Source organism: Mirounga angustirostris, unplaced genomic scaffold (genome assembly GCF_029215605.1).
Source record: "Mirounga angustirostris isolate CCGP_5_RB_7025 unplaced genomic scaffold, mMirAng1.0.hap1 SCAF_1, whole genome shotgun sequence".
NCBI classification, from domain to species: domain Eukaryota; kingdom Metazoa; phylum Chordata; class Mammalia; order Carnivora; family Phocidae; genus Mirounga; species Mirounga angustirostris.
In genome coordinates this window covers 128,638,455-128,660,898 of record NW_026991709.1, presented here as the reverse complement: position 1 = coordinate 128,660,898, position 22,444 = coordinate 128,638,455, and the positions used below count along the sequence as shown (strand labels likewise).

Below are 22,444 nucleotides of genomic sequence, written 5' to 3'. Positions count from 1 at the left end.
GAACAGGAAGAAGACAAGGATGTCCACTCTCACCACTTTTATTCAACATAGTAATGGAAGTCTAAGCTGCAGCAATTGGACATGAAAAGAAATAAAAGGTATCCAAATTGGTAAGGAATAAGTAAAACTGTCACTATTTGCAGATAACATGATTCTATATACAGTAAGCTCTAAAGACTTCACCAAAACACTATTAAAATAAATAAATTCAGTAAAGTTGCAGGATACAAAATACACAGAAATCTTGCCATTCTACACACTAGTAACAAAGCAGCAGAAAGAGAAAGTAAGAAAACAGTTCTATCTGCAATTGCACTGAAAAGAATAAAATGTGTAGGAATAAATTTAACCATGGAGGTGAAAAACTGGATTTTGGAAACCATAAAACATTGATGAAAGAAACTGGAAGATGATACAAATGGAAAGATACTGTACGCTCATGGGTTGGAAAAATATTGTTAAAATGTCCATACCACCCAAAGCAATCTACAAATTCAATGCAATCCCTATCAAAATGCCAACATTTTACACAAAACCAGAATAATATTAAAATTTGTATAGAATCACAAAAGACCCCAAATAGCCAAAGCAATCTTGAGAAAGAAGAACAAAGCTGGAGCTATCACAATCCCAGATTTCAAGATATACTGCAAACTTGTAGTAATCAAAACAGTATGGTACTGGCACAAAAACAGACACACAAATCAATGAAACAGGATAAAGGGCCCAGAAAAAAAATCCACACCTATGTGGTCAATTAACCTATGACAAAGGAGGCAAGCATATACAATGGGAAAAGTCAGTGTCTTCAATAAACGGTGCTGGGAAACCTGGACAGCTACATGCAAAGAATGAAACTGAACCACTTTCTTAAACCATACACCAAAATAAACTCAAAATGGATTAAAGACCTAAATGTAAAACATGAAACCATAAAATTCCAAGAAGAAAACATGGGCAGTAATTTCTTAGATGCAGGCCATAGAAACATGTTCTAGATAGGTCACCTCAAGCAAAAGAAACAAAAGCAAAAATAAACAATTGGGACTACACCAAAATCAAAAGCTTCTGCAGTGAAGGAAACCATCAACAAAACTAAAAGGTAATTTACTGAATGGTAGAAAGTATTTACAAATGATGTATCTTACAAGGAGTTAATATCCACCATGTATAAAGAACTTCTACAACTCAACACCCAAATAAATAATCTGATTAAAAAACTGGGCAGAGGACCTAAACAGACATTTTACCAAAGACAACATGCAGATGGCCAACAGATACATGAAAAGATGTTCAACATCACTAATCATCAGGAAAATGGAAATCAAAACCACAATGACCTTATACCTGTCAAAATGGCTAGAATCAAAAACACAAGAAACATCAAGTGTTGGTGAGGATGTAAAGAAAAAGGAATCCTTGTACCCTGTTGGTGGAAATGTAAATTGGTGTAGCCACCGCAGAGAATGGTATAGAGGTTCCTTAAAAAATTAAGAGAAATACTATATGATCCAGTAATTCCACGACTGGGTATTTACCTAAAAGAAAATAAAAACTCTAATTTGAAAAAATATATGTACCCCTATGTTTATTGCAGCATTATTTACAATAACCAAGACATGGAAACAAACCAAGTATCCGTCAATAGATGAATGGTAAAGAAGATGTGGTATATCTATACAATGGAGTATTACTTAGCCACAAAAAAAGAATGAGATCTTGCCATTTGCAACAACATGGATGGATCTAGAGGGTATTATGCTAAGTGAAAAAAAATCAGAGAAAGACAAATACCATATGATTACACTTATATGTGGAATCTGAAAAACAAATGAACAAAATAAAAAATTAACACTTTGAAAAAAGTAGAAAAAAACTAATTTTTCACATTTTCCGTTTACACAAAGCATAGCCTGCAAGCTGTAATTTTCTGCCTAATTAAATTGATTTTCATTCACACTTGTAGCTTAACTGTTATTTTCTGATTGTAAGTTACTTTCTGATGCATGTTTACTATAAAAAATTTGACAAATATCAAAAACATAAATAATCACCTACAATCCCAGCCCCAGAGATAATCACTATATAAATCTTAGTATATTCCAGACTTCTTTATAAACATATTTGTTTATATTACCTTATAGAACCAATACTTTGGTCACTTTAAGAGTATTTCATGGTACTTTCCCAGGTCATTAAATATTCTTTTAAAACATTGTTTTTAATGACCACATGATATTCCTTCATATGAGTGAATCACAATTTAATTAACCAATCCCTTGATTAGCTAAGATATTTTTATCATCCAAAAGCAGCATAAAGACAGAAACACTAGGAGCTCATTTCATTATTAATGAAATTGGTAGTCTTGTCACCTATCTTTCAGACCTCACAGAAGTACTATTTGAGAGAACAATTCAAAATCTTAAAGATATATTTTAAAACAAATGGTAAAACATACCAACTATACTATCAAAAAAAGCTCCACGAAGATGCCAATCATTCTTATCATTTAGGAAAGTGATCATGTGAGACAATAAAACATCATTGGCTTTCTGACGTCCAAAGAATACGCACAGCCGTGTTATTCCATTTTCCATCAAGGTTTGTTTCACAATATTTTCAGGGTCACTTAGCAAAGTGACAACTTTCTGTTGGACCATTTCATGTAAGGCTTGCAGCTCTAAAAAAAATAAAATAAAATAAAATAAAATAAAGATAGGATCAGTTTTCTTCCCCCAAGATATAGACATAGGCTTCTTTCTTACTCCTTGGAGGAAAAAGAACAATTAGAGAAGTCACTATAAAAAGTCTATAACCACTAAGTTTTTCCACTGTTCAAAGCTCTGAAGGATAGATGAGAAACCAAAATATTAACTGAAGAACAGGGGCGCCTGGGTGGCTCAGTCGTTAAGCATCTGCCTTCGGCTCAGGTCATGATCCCAGGGTTCTGGGATCGAGCCCCCCATCGGGTTCCCTGCTCTGCGGGAGCCCTGCTTCTCCCTCTCCCACTCCCCCTGCTTGTGTTCCCTCTCTCGCTGTGTCTCTCTCCATCAAGTAAATAAATAAAATCTTAAAAAAAAACTGAAGAACAACACCCTGATAAGCATATGCCACAAGCATGGTTACCAACTCATTAATTAAACAGATCTGTTTTTGAGGCTCAAGGAGAAAAACTATGGGATAATACCAAAAAGATCATACTGCCACCAATAAAATCAACTTGATCAAGGACTTAAAATACTAGACTTGTTAAGGATATAAACTGATGGTACAATTTAATACTTTTAGAAAGCATTTTTAAGGTCAGTTTATTAAATTTTTAGAAAGCAGAAAATATACTGCAAATCCTGTCAAGGCTTTACATGATAAGGCCACCACCTTCTTCTCTGACTTTATCTCCTACACGCCCTCCTTTTTTCCTTTCCCTTCTAAAATGTAAGCTCAACAGGAGGATCTTTTCGGTCTTATTCACCACTATATTTCTAGGGCTTAGAGCAGGCACATAATTGCTTAATGCGGAGCTTATGTTTAACAATTATCTGTTGGCTTAATGAATGAGGGCAGAGGCCACTCCTGGTGCAGCCACTTTCAAGAGAAAAGGTGGTCTGATATGCAAAATACTATCTTCGCATTAAGACAAACTTTAGATCAACTCCAAAAAAGGTTTAACACCTAACTTCATTATCTATAAACATCCAATTACATGGTTATAGAATGTAGGACAGTATCATTTTCTAAGTAATTCCATGAAAAAAGCGAGGATTTCCCTTCTGATACATTCTTCTATAAGTTCAAAATTATTCCACTGTCTTCAACTGCAGAGAATATATGCTAAATATGATGCCCTTCTAATAAGTAATAAAGCCATTACTGTTGTGTATAGCATAAAAATCTAAAACTAGATTTCTCTAGTTTTCCTGAACTAGAAATATCCTAGAACAGATCTAAGTGTATTATTTTTACTTCTAAATCTTTAACTCAATAAACATTAATTAAAAGCCTGCTAAGAGTTGTTTGTATGTAAAGAAACTTAAGACAGAAACTTTGACCTCAAAGAGTTTACCATCACATCTGTTCATTTAAAGCAAAAGGTGTGGGGTTTGATCCATAATCACAGATAGTACAACATAAACACAGTTTATGATTGAGGATACTCAAAGTACACTCACATAAGGAGAAAAGGCTTAGATGCTTTAGCTATGACGTTGTCAATGTTTTTTTCTTTCATCTTGTAAGAATTATACAATTCAGCTAGCTTTACTATTGACACAAATCAATTGTGGCTGAAAAACAACTGAACTTAGAATCTGTGGCAACAAGCTAATCATTTTCTGGTTAGGTAACAGTGTATCTGGTATACAGTGTATACAGAGTAGAGAGAACAATGAAACACCAGGTACCTTTCCTATATATATACATATATATATATACACATATATATACATATATAGGAAACACACACCATATATATATATATGGTATTCTTTCATCTTACATGAAAATTATAATGATAGTTTCCTTCAAGTCCACATTAGTAATTCATTCCAAATAATAAGAAATCTGGAAGAGAAAATCATATTACCTGTGTCGTAATTGCCATTGGGATGCGTAACTTCATCTATTTCTTCACTATTTGGGTCATTTTCCATATTGAGATTTTTTAACTGTACTAATTCCAGGAATCTCAAAGCTGTTTCAGCCAGCAGAGCTATGTTTTCTACAAAAAAGGGAAAATTTATTATTATAATCTTAAATCCTTGTAGTGTTTATAACTTTCCCCTCCTGTCTTTATACATATAAATAATAATCTTAAAACTAAGGAGGAAAAGTAGGACTTCTCGATTTAGCATTTAACCTAATCAGATTTTTGGTAACTAATCTCATAATCTACAACTAACAGTTTTTTAAATATTTTATCTATTTATGAGAGAGAGAGCACAAGTGGGTGATGAGCGGAGGGAGAAGCTGACTCCCCACTGAGCATGAAGCAGGATGTGGGGTTCGATCCCAGGACTCTGGGATCATGACCTGAGCCAAAGGCAGACACTTAACCAACTGAGCCACCCAAACGCCCCTACAACTAACAGTTTTAATAATGAAACATAAACTTGTTAAAAATACAAAAATGTACAGCATAAACACTACAGTTAACTCTGCTATAATGACATATATGAAAGTTAAGAGAGCAAATTCTAAGAGTTCTCATCACAAAGAAAAAAACTTTTTTCTGTTTTTGCTTCTTTTCATTGTACCTATATGAGAGGATGGAAGCCAACTAAACTTGTGGTAATCATTTTAGAATATATGTAAGTCAAACCATTATACTTTACACCTTAAACTTATACAGTAATATAGGTCAATTATATCTCAATAAGACTGGGAAAAAAATACAAAATATCCCAAAATATAGCATTCAAATCTACTGAGGGAAAAGCTTAATCCTTCTACAGAGACCTACAAACAGTATCTTAACAGGTGAGAGATATACATTAGACCAACAGAGAAACATTCACATTAAAATAACAGGCTGAGATGCCTGGGTGGCTCTGTCAGTAGGGTGTCTGCCTTCGGCTCAGGTCATGATCCCAGGGTCCTGGGATCAAGTCCCGCATCAGGCTCCTTGCTCAGCAGGGAGCCTGCATCTCCCTCTGCCCGCCTCTCTCTCTCACTCTCTCTGACAAATAAATAAAATCTTTAAAAAAATAAATAAATAAAATAACAGGCTAAGCTGGGCTTCAGAATCACAGACCCGTCTCAAATCTCAGCCCCTGACACTTACTAGGTGGCTGCTTAACATATGAGTATGTTTCACACATACATAAGTCACATCTACCTCAAAGAGCTATTACTAAACTGAATCAACCATTATTAGATTGCTTTCCTTGTGATACTCTGAATTTCTTAATGAACCAAAGTATTGCCATGTTTCTGCAGTTGTATTTTCTCCTTTCTCTATAATCTCCTAAGACTGTCTGATATTCCTTACCACTGTGAAAATATCTAATTTCTGCTGTCACATTTGCTATCAGATCTGCTTACACTTTCTTCTCCCTTCCATTTTTTATTTATGCCTGTATCTCTATCCTTCTTTCCCTCCCACTTCTGTGCGTCTTAACATATGACTGTACCAGAAGACTGCACTCTTTTCCTTAGCAATAAACAGCACTGAACATAGAGCTTAATTAACTACCTTAATCAATTCTCAGACTCACTTTTTCCTTAATTTTTAACACGACTACAATTGAGGTGCATCTCACAAGAGTTGAGATTGCTGAGACTATCAAATGTAGTGATTACTTTTATCTTGGAGTCCCACCCCCTCCGAACCCCCAACAGGTTCAACATTGTTCTGAAGAACAAAAATTTACCTCTAAGTACCCAAAGGATCACTACATTTAATTTGGAGTGAGACTAATGTTTACAAGTATGTTCTGACTTAGTGTCTTTAGGTCTTTATGAAGTTTCTCTGAACAGATATGCTAGTTTGAATATCAACTGTAGGATACAAGTCTATTGCCATTCAAAAAGATGAATTTTGCTGGATAATTTGGTGTTGAAAGGTTAGCCTATTACCAGATTTTAAGGTCCTTTTAGTTACTGTAGTGCGTACTGTACGTGAATACCTGTAATGCAAGCTCACCCTAAAGATGGGAGAGTTTGGGCCATCCTCTGATAATAAGTCAAATTCTAGATGAATGTCCCCACTTTAATGGATGTATCTTTATTAGGAAAAGTCTCTTACTTTCCTGGGTACTTCTAAAATCTGAGTAGATCTATGCCTCTTTCCCCATTTAAGTTCATACACCACAACACACTTGAAAGTTTACACAAGATACAAATCTATACCACCTCTGAGTCTAAAAAGAATACCGTAAAAGACATTTAAAAATTGATTTTAAACTTTTAGGATTACTGACGTGTGTGGTTTAATTATACTTAACCATAAAAGTTCAAATAGACTTCTGGCTCTACTGAAAAAAAGACAGCTTTATCATGCACTAAGCCACGATGAAGGGACACTGCAAGGTACCAGCACTGACCCTGGGTTACCATAGACTCTCACCATAAAGACCCAGAAGACCAAAGAAAAGAAGAGTTGCTTCAGAGTCAAGGTATAGACAGCAGCTCTGAGAACTGAGAAAGAGTGAGACCAGATACATTTAGGTCATATTGTTTAGCCTCTCCCATTCCCAATTTCCTCACTTGTAAAATGAACGTAATATAACATCTATTGCTCAAGGTTGTTGCAAGGACTGGTTGCAAAAGATATACAGATCTTAGAATCCATATATCTTAGAATCTGAAATCTATCTTAAAATTTATATATCTCTTGCAACAAATCCTTGCAACCTTGAGCAGCAGATGCTCTGACACAGGTTTTTCAATAAATAGTAGTTATTATTTTTCTGCTATCCCTATTAGTAATTGACTGTCACAATGTTAATATAGCACCTACACATCAGAACCTTACCCATTTAACACAACTGAGAACAAACTAAGACCAACAGTAGGTAATAAAACTCTAAAGAAAGATACAGCTTGTTTTTAAAACCTATAAACTTTTATTGATTTTTCTGGTTTAATTATGTTTGCCAAGTGAATTATAAATATGCTATGCTACAAATTATAAACTCAAATGTACCTTTCTTAAAGAAATCCTGAATTTTCTAGGCCTAACATGTATACCTATACAGTTACGGAAACCAGAAACCATAAATAATAGGCAATGGATAAATATAAATAAAAATATACGTATAAGGGAAAATAAAAATCCCAACAACCACCACTTTGTGGGTGTACCTAGAGATAAGGCCAGAGTCCAAAAACCATTTTTCATATGTTCCATTAAAATGACAGGCAAATAGTAAATTTAATAAACCTAGCAAGTACCTTTCAAAAAAGTGACAATATCATCACCACACTTTATGTACTATTTACAAAGACCAAAACAGAATCTGTGATTTCCAGATTATATTAAAAATAAATTATGAATTGTGTTAATGTTTCAGTGACATCTTTCATGCAAAAATTAGTATGCAGAATTAATTTGGGGAGCTAAGAACATGAATTTTATGAGTAAGAATTACAAATAAAACAGGTGGATGTGTTATAACCTCATCACAAAGAAGCCACACACCTTAAGCACTATAGTAACTAAAAGGACCTTAAAATCTGGTAATAGGCTAACCTTTCAACACCAAATTATCCAGCAAAATTCATCTTTTTGAATGGCAATAGACTTGTATCCTACAGGTGATATTCAAACTAGCATATCTGTTCAGAGAAACTTCATAAAGGCCTAAAGACACTAAGTCAGAACATACTTGTAAACATTAGTCTCACTCCAAATTAAATGTAGTATACCAAGTAAAATCATAGAATTCTATATTACGTATTTTTCACTTTATAATTCTGATCACTTCAAAAATGAGTACAATCAAAAGTTGAGTCCCAGGAACAGATTAACTACAAAAATTATTAAAATGTACACAAATAGTTCAAGGACTATAATTCACTCTTGGAATTCCCAAATAAGAGAAACAAGAGGTATTATAGTCACTAACTTCAAAAATATGAGCAGCTAGGGGCACCTGGGTGGCTAAGTTGGTTAAGTGACTGCCTTCGGCTCAGGTCATGATCCCAGGGTCCTGGGATCGAGCCCCACATCAGGCTCCCTGCTTGGCCGGAAGCCTGCTTCTGCCTCTCCCACTCCCCCTGCTTGTGTTCCCTCTCACGCTGTCTCTCTCTGTCAATTAAATAAAATCTTTAAAAAAAAAAAATATATGAGCAGCTATTACTTGGACAATAAACTCTTACCAGCATAGGCTAGTCTAACAATAGTAGCATCATCTTGGGCTAAATGGGCTATGCCTGGCAGAATATATTCCGGATAGATATTGACATCATTGCGAGGAACCTCTTTGACAAGAGCAAGAACTTTGGTCAACGTCCTCAAGGCCTCAGCCCTCACTCTAGGAACAGAGTCATTGCTGAAATGCAAAAGATATGGAGTAATACGATCCAAAAGAATTTCTACACTTAATCTTGGGGCCAAATGCAAAATAAGTTCCAAAGCAGCAAGTTTGGAATCACAGTATTTAAGGGTCTGCAGACAGGACGTTATAACAGACACCAAGATAACCAGCCCATTTTCCTTAGGCTCTCCTTCTGCTTTTTCTGGCAGATCATGTCCACAAAGATTGTGAATTATGTTGGCCAAATCCTTCCGTATAACCAGAATGCGCTCATCTGCAGAAAGAAATGTTTCCTTGGCAAACTGGGCCATGTAGGGCTGAAGGAATGTGTAAAATATTTCAGGAAAGGCATTGCCACGCTGCTGCTTTAGGTAATCTTCTGCCCCTAAACGTTTATCTGGCTCACGATGAATCATCTGAGTTACCTACACCAAGGGGAGAAAAGGAGTAAAAAATAGATTTGAGAACAGCAGATTAAATCAGATGAAAGCTACAAGGGCAACTTAAACATGACATAAAGAATTTCTGAGGTAACTCTGACTCTTCTCAATCTTTGCCTTTCAAACGACTTTCAGAACCGGACTACAAGTAATATGTGACTCTACTACTATCCTACAGAGCAACAAGGAATTATATAGTAATGTATTACAGATGGCCCAGACACAAAGGGAGATATACCCTGTTCAGCATTCCCATTTATTAAGACAGGGGAGTAATACATTGCTGCCCACAACTCAAGGATTCTTAAACATTTTTGAGTGGGGTAATACCACTGAGAATTTGAGGAAAACAATGGGATTTTCTCCAGAACAAAACTGTATACACATTTTTACATATAAAATTACACACGATTCTGAAAAGAATCAGAGAACCACTATAATTTATTTACATATCTCAGTTATGATTTAGAGTCTTAATACCCCAAGTCCAAGGGACTACATGGTTTAAGTGTAGTTCTAGGATCTAGTCAAAAAGGGAATCAGTGGTTTAAACTTCTCAAGTGTATAAGAGATGTTAACTCCTACAAACCCTAGAAATGATATACCTAATTTGAATTTATCATCTTTTCTGACATCTTAGGGAAATAATTTTCTTTCAATATACAGAGCACAGCTTAATTTTTCCTAGATCTTCAGTGAATCAGTCATTATTTAAGTACTTAAAATATCATAAAAATATATCTAGTTAGAGCTTTCTATGTATATTCTAAATAGGCACCTAGCATTGAACTTGCAAGGAATCAAATGAACTATAAATATCAGGAAAAGTGACTTAAATAGAATTCCTTTTACATTCAGATTAAGCCTTAAAGATTCGTCAGATTCACTCCTTTCATAGTTAAGAAAATGCAGGCCCAAACTCATGAAGTCACTTAGCCAATGTAACATGACAGATGAGTGCCATACCCAAAGACAGAACAGCCAGGTATACCAACTCCTAATCCAGTGCACGGTTCACTGAACATGAGCTAAACTGGCTTCCTCTAAAACATCTTATTTTTTAATACTTGCCATTTGTAAGAGAAATTAAAACAGAATATTTTAATATACTATAACTTTCTATGACTGAGAGTTATCATCATTATAAGCCATCAGTTACTGTATTGATGGACTTAATAAAGATCCCCTCAAACAGTAAGGTGGATATATGGCTTATGTGACCTCCCACAGAATTCTTTATATCTGTTCTGCTATACTAATTAGTGATTCTATAGCCTTCCTTTCCAGAACAGCCTCAAGAGAGACATACCAAGCTAGGTGTTTCTATATGAAATGGCCCTATACTACTGTATTATATTCAAGTTAATGTTTCCTGTCTCTTTCGTTTTAGATATATGTCTTCATTTCTTACTAGCAAGCTCTATCCTGGACAACATCTCTAACCCTCAGGCACCTCTTTACTTCCTCCCAAATCTATCCAAAGCAGAGCTGAAGACGTGCGTGTGTGTGTGTGTGTGTGTGTGTAACATTATGCATGGTTTATATACATATAAAATTTAGTCAAATGAGCTCTGTGCCTGAAAAGAGGTAAAGTATTATACACTTCTCCCTAACAAAGTAAATAAAAATAGGCTGTTCGTAATTGTCTATGGGGCTTTATTGCTTTGTTCCAAATTCATAAAATTCCAGAGAGCTGTCTAATGCAAAAGTGAGAACACAATTCTATTAAAACCTAGTGGAGAATACTTGTAGCATAGTTACCAATTCTCTGATACTGCGATCTTCAATTTTATTTAGCACTTGTTCCGGGAAAAACTGTCCATTTCTATAAGCCAGAAGTTGAGAGAGATCAAACAGTGGTACACCTTCTGTAAAAAGCTCAGCTATAACACAACCTGGAAAATAACAAATATAAATCCATTAAAAATGCAATACAAGGTATCTTTAATACAGATCAAGAATTCAGAGAATTTGCAAAACTCAAAATGAAAATCCCTAAGTAAACTGAATTAAAAATTTTAACACAACATACAACTACGATCAAGCAAGACAGGAAAATGTCTATTGCCTTATCATCAGTTTCAGTGTAAAGTCAAAAGAAGCCCAGTGAATATTTCTCCATCCTAAAAAAGAAAAATCAAATGAAATTACTTCCTCGTTCTCAAATTTAAAATGAATGTTTGTATATAATATATACATACATATATTTACAGACAGATTACAAGTCACAAGGAATAATGATTTTTTTTAAAATATGGACTTATTCTAGACATTAAGTTCATAAGGAACTGAGAATTCATATCTGACAACTCATTTATTCACCATCAAACAAAAAGTTATTAGGTGTCTACTAGACACTAGACACTAGCAGTGCATATAATAGATAAAATCCTTGCCCTCATGAAGCTTTCATTCTAGGAAGACAGATAAAATAAACCAGTGAACAAACGTGAGGAGTGTTACAAAGTACAGGTATAAGACTAGAAAGGGAAGGAAAGATAACCCAATCATTATGCACTTACATAATCTTCAAACAAGGAATAAAAAAAATCTATCCACATTCCAAAAAGGACAAACCAGTTTCACTGAATCAGTATATGACCTGCATTTCACAAGTCTTTTTTTTTCTAAGACAGAAAGAGAAAGAGTGTAGGTGCATGTGGGATTGGGCGGGGGGGGGGGGGGGGGGGGGGGGCAGTGGCAGAGGGAAAGAATCTTAAGCAGGTTCCAGACTCAATGTGGAACCCCATGTGGGGCTCGATCTCATGACTCTGAGATCATGACGTGAGCTGAAATCAAGAGTCAAACACTCAACCAACTGAGCCACCCAGGCACTCCTATATTTCACAAGTCTTAAAAAGATCCTTAAATAACCTTAGTTCACAGCATCTGCATCTGCTGGTCTCTCTACCTAGAATGGCACTCCCCAAAATGTCCCCCTGACTTATACCTCCACCTCCTTCAGGTCCTTCATCAAATGTCATTTAGAATATTAGCAGTAAGTAAACTAACCAGTTTAAAATTGCAAGCCCCACCACCACAACTACCCCATACTTCTTGCCTGGCATGTTCCCTTTTCCCTTTCCCTGCTGTTTTTCCCCACAGCACCAATTGCCAAATTAAATATATTACGGATTTATTTTCTTTACCATCTTGTATACCCACTAGAGTGTAAACTCCACTTTACACTCTATAAGGGATTTTCAGGAAGGGATTTTCACCTATTTTGCTCACTAAAAAATTTCCAGGAACTAAACAGTTCCTGACACATAATAAACACTCAATAAAGTTCTTAAATTAATCTCTACCTATTTGTGTCAAGTTTTAGAATAAAAGACTTAAAATAGCTATTAAAAATACCATAAGCAAGAAGGAAAATAGAAGACCGGACCAACCCTACAAACCAACTGGATCTAACACAGACATCAAAAGAACACTCCACCCAACAATAGAGGAATACAAATTCTTCGCAGGTACACATGGAACACTCTCCAGGTTAGACCATATGCTAGGCCATAAAACAAGCCTCAGTAAGTTTAAAAGGACTGAAATTATACAAATCATGTCCTTCAAACCACAATGGAATAAGAGATCAATAACAGAAGAAAGCCTGAAAAATTCACAAATGTGTAGAAATTAAACAACACATTCCTAAATAATCAATGTATCAAAGGGAAATGAGAAAAATACTTTGCGATGAATGAAAATGAAAACACAACATACAAAACATATGGGATGCAACTAGGACAGTGTTTAGAGGAAATGTGTTAACTATAAACACCTATATTGTAAAAGAGTGCAGGACAATAACCTAACCATAACCTTAAGAAACAAGAAAAGTAAACAAAAACCAAAGCAAACAGAAGGAAAGGAATAATAAAGACTGGTATGGAAATTTGTGAAACAGAATAGAACACAATAGAGAGCATCAACAAAATCTAAGGTTAGTGCTTTGAAAAGCTCAACAAAACTGACAGACTCCTACTAAAAAGATAGATGTCTCAAACTACTAAAATAAGGTATGAAAAAGGAGACACACTACCAACCTTGCAGAAATGAAAAAGAACTATATTTTGAACAATTGTATGCCAACAAATTAGATAACCTAAATAAAATGGACAGATTCCTGGAAAGATACAGATTACCAAAGCTAATTTAAAAAGAAACAAAATCTCAATAGACCTTATAAGTAAAGAAATTGGATTAATAATAGACATTCCACAAAAGAAAAGCCTAAGACAAGATGCCTTAACAGAGGCTTCACAGTCTATCAAATGTTAAAATACTTAACCATCCTTCACAAATTGTCCCAAAGAAACAGGAGAAAAGGTAACACTTTCCAACTCATTCAAAATTACCCTGGTACCAAACCAAACGAAGACATTACAAGAAAAGAAAACTACAGACCAATATTCCTGATGAATATAGACACAAAAACCCTCCAAAAAATACCGGCAAACTGGGTGCAGGAATTAGTAAGTCCATACCAATAATTTAAAAAAAAAAACGAGGGGAAAGAGAGGACACTTGAGTATGCCAGAATGCCGAGGGCCCACTGGTGAATGTGGCGGAAGTACTAGAGTTGGAAAATCATCATTTACAATCAAAGACTGGGTCAGGCAAGAATCAGCAATGGATGCCAAATCAAGAAGGAAGTTGTGATGACTGGCCTCTATTTGCATATTTTTGTATTTGCATGGTCTTTAAGTTTCTTCCCACAGGCTGCTTATTAGTTGCAAGGGATTAAAAAAACAAAAGGTAACTAGAGAGGGGAGAATCAGGCAAGACCTTGACCAGGTGATCAAAATTAACATCACCAACAAACATCATTTGTCTCTAGATGTGATACTGTGAAGATGCATCATCACATATACAGTATACTGAGAATGAATAATCCGAATCTAATCAAAAGGAAAAATCAAACCCTAAATGAGGTACATCCTATGAAAAAACAAAGGGGTGGAGTGAGGTGCATGAGCACATGCATGAGCACACACAAACACACAATGCAGGTAAAAGCCAGTGAAAACTGAATAAGGTCTATACCTAGTTAACAGTAATGCTCCAATGTCAATTCCAGACTTTGAGGTGGTACTGGTCATATAAGATATCACTAGTGGGGAAGCTGGGAGAAGCACTCTTCACTATTTTTGCAACATCTATCATTTAAAATAAAAAGTATAAAAATAATTTTTAAAAATTTAAGGAGAGAGGTAGTATTCAAAAAATGTCAATGTCATGATGACAAAAAATGGCTATGAAGCTAAGAATGAAAAGGAAGCTAAAGAGACATGACAACTAAATGCAATACCAAACCCCAGACTGGGTCCCATCCTGGAGCAGTTCAAATGCTGTAAGGGACATTATTGGGTCAAAAACAAAATTAGAATTAAAATTGTAAATTATTTTATCAATGTTAAATTTGCTGCAGTTGATAACTGCAACATACAATTATGTAAGTGTTATGTAAGAGAATAGGATCTTAGGATATATACTGAAGTATTTAGAAGTAAAGAGCCATGATGTATGAAACTTAATCAGGGGGCAATCATGGGGGGTGGGGCGGGGCGCAAAAAAAATGTACAGGTGATAAAGCAAGTGGAGCAAAATGTTAACCAAGTGAATCTGGGGATTCTCTTCTGCAAGTTTTTAAAGTATTCTAAGTTTGAAATAATTTCCAAGTAAAAAGTCAGAAAGAAACATAGCTACATTTGACTCTTTACAACAAAATGGGGATTGTTATGGACTGAGTTGTGTCTCCCCACCTCCCCAAAATTCATATATTTAAGCCCTAACACCCAGTACCTTTAACCTGACTAAATACAGGTGACAGGGTCTTTAAAAAGGTAACTGAAGTTAAATAAGGTCCTAAGTCCATTATGACTGGTGTCCTTGTAAGAAGGGGCACCAAGGAAGAGGCCTTATGAGTACACCATGAGAAGGTGGCCATCTGCAACCCAAAGAGAGTGGCTTCAGGAGAAATCACTCCTGCTGGCACCTTGATCTTGGACTTCCAGCCTCTAGAACGGAGGGAAAATAAATTTTTGTTTAAGCTACCAAGTCTGAGATATTTTGTCATGGCAGCCTAGCAAACTAATACAGAGGTGAATATAGGCCTTTTTTCTGGCAACTTTTAGAATGTTGTTCTGGAAAAGGCGTTATTAGGCAGTATTTCCCTATGGAACAAATTGTTCAAGGTGTCTTCATCAACACTAAGTCCTTATAATTCAGATATCAGCTCAAATGTTACCTTCTCATACAGGAGGTCTTCTCTGACCATTCTATCTAAAGTCGTCTCCTACCAACCTCTGTCATAACACTTAAAAGTCATAACTCCGTCACAGCACTTATCACTTAACGAAAATTAACTTGTTTACTTTTTTATTCTCTTTCTACTTGCCTAGAACATAAGCTCCTTAAGGGCAAAAACTTTGTCAGTCTTGTTCAGAGCTGTACTCCCAACATGTACACAACACAGTGTCTCATATATAGTAGACAGATAATACTCAAATATTTGTCAAGCAAATGAATGAAAGATCTCCAGGAAAAGGGTTCTGCCCACTTATATGACCAGAGACAGAGAATATATACCCCTCCCCAATACTAGCAGCCACGAACCATGGATGTGCATCAAGATGGAGAAAAGTAACATTCAAAACCCAAAGAGCCTACATCAAATCTTAGGAGCAGTACAAAGTGGACATATCCCACCCACCTCTTTCAAAAAATTTAAAGGGCCTATCTTCAGCCAATAGAGTATAGGACTCTTAGTCTAGAAAAACAAATGCTGAGTAAGTTTACGGAACTATAATGCACACAGAAAGGATAAATATAAACTTTTCATTGACCCTTGAAATTTTAAAACTCTAACAAACTTCCAGTTATAAAATAAGTCACAAGGATGTAATGTTATATGTCAATTATACCTCAGTTAAAAAAAAAAAAAAAAAAGCCTATAAATGGTCCCAAGATTAAAGTGATCACATTTCTAAGCTAAAGGAATTTTAAAAGTAAAAATGGTTTGCCAAAAATTTTGATAAATTCACTGATCAATAAAGTTGGGACTCTGATGAATTACATTTCTAATCTTGTTATATTCACAGCCTGGAAGCTAATTCTTAAGCTTATCAAAAAACACCCTTCAGTATTATCTCAGGACACAGATTAGTAAGCTGAATGGACCAAAAGAGGTTACAAACCTGTGTAACAATTCTTGTTCATTACCCTCAATGAAATACACTTCTTCATTAATTACGTTACTTTTCCTAAGTAATCTAAAATACCGTTCAATTTACGTTTTCTTTGCAGTGGACAGATTAAACCCAACCTTTGCAAAATTCATGAAAAATGGCACTGATACATACAGAGTTCACATGGTATTCCTCAGGATACCATTTTCAGCCCATTTCTCTTCCCAAAAGTTCATAAAGAATCTAGAATCCATGGCCTGGCTTCAAGTGGTGTGTGTATGTGAAATAATGTATATTAATGCATGGTACTTTCTTCTAGAGAAGGAGGCCCTTGATTTCAACAAAATCTTTAAGGGGATCCCAAAAAAGCTTAAGAATCACTTTTCTACAAACCCTCACTGGCTACAATTACTACCTATTTCCTGGTAACTACCAAATCTCCACCTCCATCCCAAATCTCTATGCACCAAACCTTTATAAGCAACTGCCTATTGTACTTTTTTTTTTTTTTTTAAAGATTTTATTTATTTATTTGACACGAGAGAGAGTTAGCGAGAGCAGGAACACAAGCGGGGGAGTGAGAGAGGGAGAAGCAGGCTTCCTGCAGACCAGGGAGCCCGATGCGGGGCTCGATCCCAGGACCCTGGGATCATGACCTGAGCCGAAGGCAGACGCTTGACGACTGAGCCACCCAGGCGCCCCTGCCTATTGTACTTCTTCTCCTGGATATCCCCCAGACACCTTCAACTCAACATATCTAATGAGACTTCATCATCTTCCCATCCCCCTTACCTGTTCATCCTCCTATTTCTCCTATGTCAGTGACCATCATTGCCAATCCACCCAATTTCCCAACCCGGGGTGAAAGGAGTGCTCTTGACTTCACCTACCAATCAATCACCAAGTCCTAACAATTCTACCTATCTCTGAAGTATTCTTTTTTCCACTCCCTCTCCAATTCTATCACAACTTTAAGCTTGTCAGGGTCACGTCTTATCTGGACTACGGCAGTTTACTTCTAGCTAGTTTTCCCCTCTCCAAGGTAGTTCTCCTGCAATCTACTCTCCATGCTACAGGGTTTATCTAAAATACTTACCTGATAATGCCCCCGTAGAATAGCACGGGCACGCCAGACCCTTTCTGATCTGGGGCTTGCTTACCTCACACTCTACACTCTTATGTTCCAGATATAGTAAACTACTTTAAGTGTCCTAATAAATCAGTGCCTCATGCTCTGGTGTTCAAGTCTTTGTATAAGCAACACTCTGCCTGAAACAAGCTATCCTTGCCATAGCTAGCTCCCAATCATCTTTTAGTTCCGTTTAAAAATCATCCTTCCAGGGTGCCTGGGTGGCTCAGCTGGTCAAACGACTGCCTTCGGCCCAGGTCATGATCCCAGAGTCCTGGGATCGAGTCCCGCATCAGGCTCCCTGCTCAGCAGGGAGTCTGCTTCTTCCTCTGACCCTACCCCTTCTTGTGCTCTCTCTCAAATAATTAAAATCTTTAAAAAAAAAAAAAAAATCATCCTTCCAGGGGCTCAGTCAGTTAAGCGTCTGACTCTTGGTTTCAGTTCAAGTCATGATCTCTTGGGTCTTGAGATCAAGCCCAGCGTCAAGCTCCCTGCCCAGCGGGAGAGCTGGCTTGAAGATCCTCTCCCTCTGCCCCTCCCCCAACTCGTGCACACACAAGCGAGCACTCTCTCTAAAATAAATAAATCTTTAAAAAACTTGTATGATCTTTCCAATAAAGAGGCCTTTCCTGATACTGCCTCTCTACCCGTACCATTAAGATTAATTTAAATATTTCTATACTCCTATAACAGCACCCTGTGCTTATCACCCCCACAGCAAATCACTCTGCATTGAAATGTCCTCTTTCAATATCATATCTATCTCCCCATTAAATGTAAACACCTTGAAAAGAGGGACATTACAAAAAAAAGAAAAAGAAAAGAGGGACATAACTGTCCATCCACCTCCAGCACTTAAGACAGTGCCTTGGGGTACCTGGCTGGCTCAGTGGGTAGAGCATGTGACTCTTGATCATGAGTCATGAGTTTGAGCACCACATTGGGGGTAGAGTTCACTTTAAAAAAAAAAAAAAAGACATGCCTGATACATACAGAAGAATTCAAATATTTTTTAAATATTTGAATAAATGAACCACTCTGTATTTCCTAGGCAATTAAACATGTCCAAAGAAAAACTGCTGTATCTATCTGAATAGCGTATGAGATACCAAGAAAATAATTTCTCAACATACGGGATTTTCTAAAAGCTACATTTCAATGTTCCAGAGTTAAAATATATGCACATCCCCCCTTGGCAAATTTGACCAATCCGAATACCTGCTGAAAAGATATCCATTGCCCTCTTCAACTCTCCTCTTGTTCTCTGATTACTGTGTAAGTCTACAAGTGGAGTTGAAGGATCTCTCATATATTCTAACTCAGTAGCAAACAATCCACCATCGACAAAACGTTCAGGAGCAATATAGCAAGTTCTCCTCCTAGAAGTGTCAAAGAAATAGTTGAAATCCGCTGGGTTGTCCTCTGGAAGATAAGTGGGCTTAAAACTGGCGAAATCAGTTAGAAGGACCCAATTCCAACTGGTGACCATTACATTCTCAGTCTTGATGTCCCCATGACGGACTCCAGATTTGTGTGCTTGGTCCACCGCTGTTAGGATCTGGAAAGCAATCCAACGCTTCTCAATGTTATTTAAGAATGGACGGGTACTGATGCGATCATAGAGGTTGTCTCGCACATACTGCCTAAAGAGCATGGCTGCTTTCTCAGATGCTTTTTCTACTGCTTTCTGAAAAGGTAGACAGTTCTGTGCAGAATGAAGCCTGATTTTCAGTTCCTCCAGCTCTTGTTTATAGCTGGTTAAAGGCAATGTGGGATCCTGAATTGCAAAGACCTTCACAACCACCAGGCCTTCTCGGTGCTTCGCTCGAGCAACTTTAAAAAACCGAGTACTTCCCAGGCTCTTATCATATTCAAAGTCATGGATGTCTGAGAAATAACTCTCCACAGAAAGGATCTGGGAAGGAGCAATGCCAGCAAGCTGATTTCCCATAATGGCAGCAAGCACCTCTGGGTCTGTAAGTCAGGATACAACACCTACTTTAAAAAAAAAAAGACAAAATAAAATAAAAAGAAGGAGGAGGAGGAGGAGGAGAAGAAAAGATACAAGCAATGAAACACCATTATTTGTGTTCTCTTCCTAAAAGACAGATGCACCATATTTCTCTTCTACTGAAACCACTGTATCTAGTCTTCTAGGCAGCCTCTAAATTTTAAACACATTTATCTAAAAAGACCTTGTTTTATGTTTTCCTTTCCAGGAGCTGAACTATCTTTAAATAGACCCCTTCAATATTAAGTTGAAAATGTTAGAATGTGTATTTTCTGCCATTTAAATTTAAAAATTAATGAGCCTTTATATGTGTTCAGCATTGTGCTTGGGGCTATGAGGGTCACAACAGTACTATATGACAGTCTCTGTCCAAGAAGAACCTGTGGTCTTGGATGTAAGACACAAACACATTAAAAACTTAAAAATAAAAAGTGATAATAATTAAACATAAACACTTAAAACTGACTAAAAATCGCCCTAAATCAAACAGGTCACTGAACTCCTCAAAGATCAAGCTAAGATCCAAAAAAAAAAAAAAAAAATCAGTAACTCCTGGGCGCTTCCAGCCTAATTCCAGTGTGCTGGAATTCCAGTGTGCTAATTCCTACCACCTAACAGGCGGCATGAAGTTGTTTGATGTGCAAGAACAAGGAAAAAACACTGGCAGAGAAGTTAAAGAAAAGCCAAAACACACACTGGCCAAACACAGCCCAGGATTCTCCTAGCTCATAATCTGCAGGAAATAAAGGACACTCATACACACACGACCATGCGCACGGATAAACATTTACCCTAGGACTCCGGAAAGTGTCACAAGTTGGTCACTAGCTCACACTGAGGTCATGACGGATCACTTCAGGGTCTGCGCGGGATTGGGAGTCAGCAGCCAGGCGAGCCCTGGGCGAGCCTTCCGTATGAGGGGTCTTCTTTCAAAGGCAGGAGGTGGGACGTTGGGGGAGGGAGGCCGAAAAGTCCCAATTTCCAGAAACCAAGGTGGTCCGCAGGCGAGAAGTGAAAAGCTCTCGGTGCCGCAGTAGATAAACGAAGCCAAGCTGAAGGGATGCCACATATACCCCAAGAGTTGCCCCCGCCAGTCCCCTACTCTGCCCTGGGAGCCATGCGTTCCCGGGCCTCACCTTCCTCTCGCGCGGATCTCTGGACCCTCGAAGCCCTCTAGACTCCTCCAGAGCCTCACCAGCAGGCGGGCAGGTGGGACTTGGCATAGAGCGGGACGTTGCAGGGAAAGAACCACTTCTTCAGCGGAAGCAGACCAGTAAACGCCAAACTCCCGGGAAAGCTGCCGGCTCTGACCTCGCTTCCTGTCGCAGAGCGGAAGTGACGACAGAGTAAGGCTCGAGAAAGAGAGCTAGTGGCTAGGGAGTCGGTTGCTAGGGAACGAAGAAAGGGCGTGGCCTCATTCGAAGCACCTGGAGGAGGAAAATAAAATGTTCTGTCAATTTATTTCCCATCCTGGTCTTTTTCGTTCCCTAAACTCTGCGGCTTCTGACATCCCCAGAACAGAGTTCTTTAAGAGAATTCACAGGTTTATTTAGGAAAGTTAATATATCACAAGTTGAATTTTTTTAAGAGCTTTATTAGAGATAGAATTTACATACTATAAAGTGCACCTGTTTAAAACATACAACTCGGGCGCCTGGGTGGCTCAGATGGTTGGGCGTCTGCCTCCGCCCAGGTCATGATCCGGGGTCCCGGGATCGAGCCCCCCGTCGGGCTCCCTGCTCAGCGGGAAGCCTGCTTCTCCCTCTGCCTCTCCCCCTCCCTGCTCATGCTCTCTCTCTCACTCTGTGTCTCAAATGAATAATAAAAAATCTTTAAAAAATAAAATAAAACATACAAACCAATGGCTTTTTATATATTTACAGAGTGGTTCAATCATCTCTATAATTTAATTTTGGAACATTTTCATTACCCCCCCCCCCAAAATTTTGTAATCATAAGCAGTCACTCCTATTCTCTCCCTTTCTCCTCCCCGTCCCAGCCCTAGGTAATTACTAATCCATATTCTGTTTCTATAGACTTGCCTATCCTGGATATTTCATATACATGGTATATAATATGTAGTTTTTTGATTGACTGTTTTCACCTCACATGTTTTTGAGGATTATCTCTGCTGTAACTTGTATCAATACTTAAATTTCTTTTTATTGCCAAATATTCTATTGTATAAAGATTCCACATTTTGTTTAACCATTCATTAGTTGGTGGACATTTGGTGCGTTGTGTCTACTTTTTGGTTATTATGAATAATGCTGTATGAACATTCCTGTAGAAGGCTTCGTGTGGCCATGTGTTATTTCTCTAGGGTAAGCATATAGGAATGAAATTATGGAATCATATGGTAGCTCTATGTTTAACAGATTGATAAGCTGCCAAACTTTTTTTAAAGTTACTGCACCATTTTACATTCCTACCAGCAATGTAGGAGGGTTCCATTTTCTCCATATGGTCATTTACTGTTGTTAGTTTCTATCTTTTTGATTATAGCAATCCTAGTGGGTGTGAAATATCTCATTGTGGTTTTTATCTGCATTTTCCTAATGACTAATGATATTGTTAATCATCTTTTTGTGTGCTTATTGGCCATTCATGTATCTTCTTTAAAGAAATGTCTTTCAAATCTTTTGCCCATTTTTTCATGGGTTATTTGTCTTTTCATTATTGAGTTTTAAGAGTTC

General features: G+C 37.1%; 1 protein-coding gene across 11 annotated transcripts in view; it reads right to left on the bottom strand.

The window, feature by feature from the left end:
- The window catches only part of PIK3R4 (phosphoinositide-3-kinase regulatory subunit 4), an 82,477-nt gene extending 61,392 nt beyond the window's left edge, over positions 1-21,085 (bottom strand). For 2 of the 11 annotated variants that reach the window (XR_010410574.1, XR_010410575.1), the window contains exons 1-6: positions 20,540-21,084; positions 18,956-19,735; positions 11,180-11,313; positions 8,821-9,403; positions 4,586-4,720; positions 2,462-2,683 (exon numbers count right to left, since the gene is read on the bottom strand). Coding sequence is in view for 9 of the 11 variants with exons in the window: in XM_064588076.1 (XP_064444146.1) it covers positions 2,462-2,683; positions 4,586-4,720; positions 8,821-9,403; positions 11,180-11,313; positions 18,956-19,688 (1,807 nt within the window). In the remaining 2 variants the exon portion in view is untranslated. Of the gene's footprint in view, positions 1-2,461; positions 2,684-4,585; positions 4,721-8,820; positions 9,404-11,179; positions 11,314-18,955; positions 19,736-20,539 lie in introns of all 11 variants that reach the window. The other 9 variants (XM_064588076.1, XM_064588021.1, XM_064588025.1 and 6 more) reach the window with 9 other exon arrangements.
- Between the last annotated feature and the right edge of the window lie 1,359 nt (positions 21,086-22,444).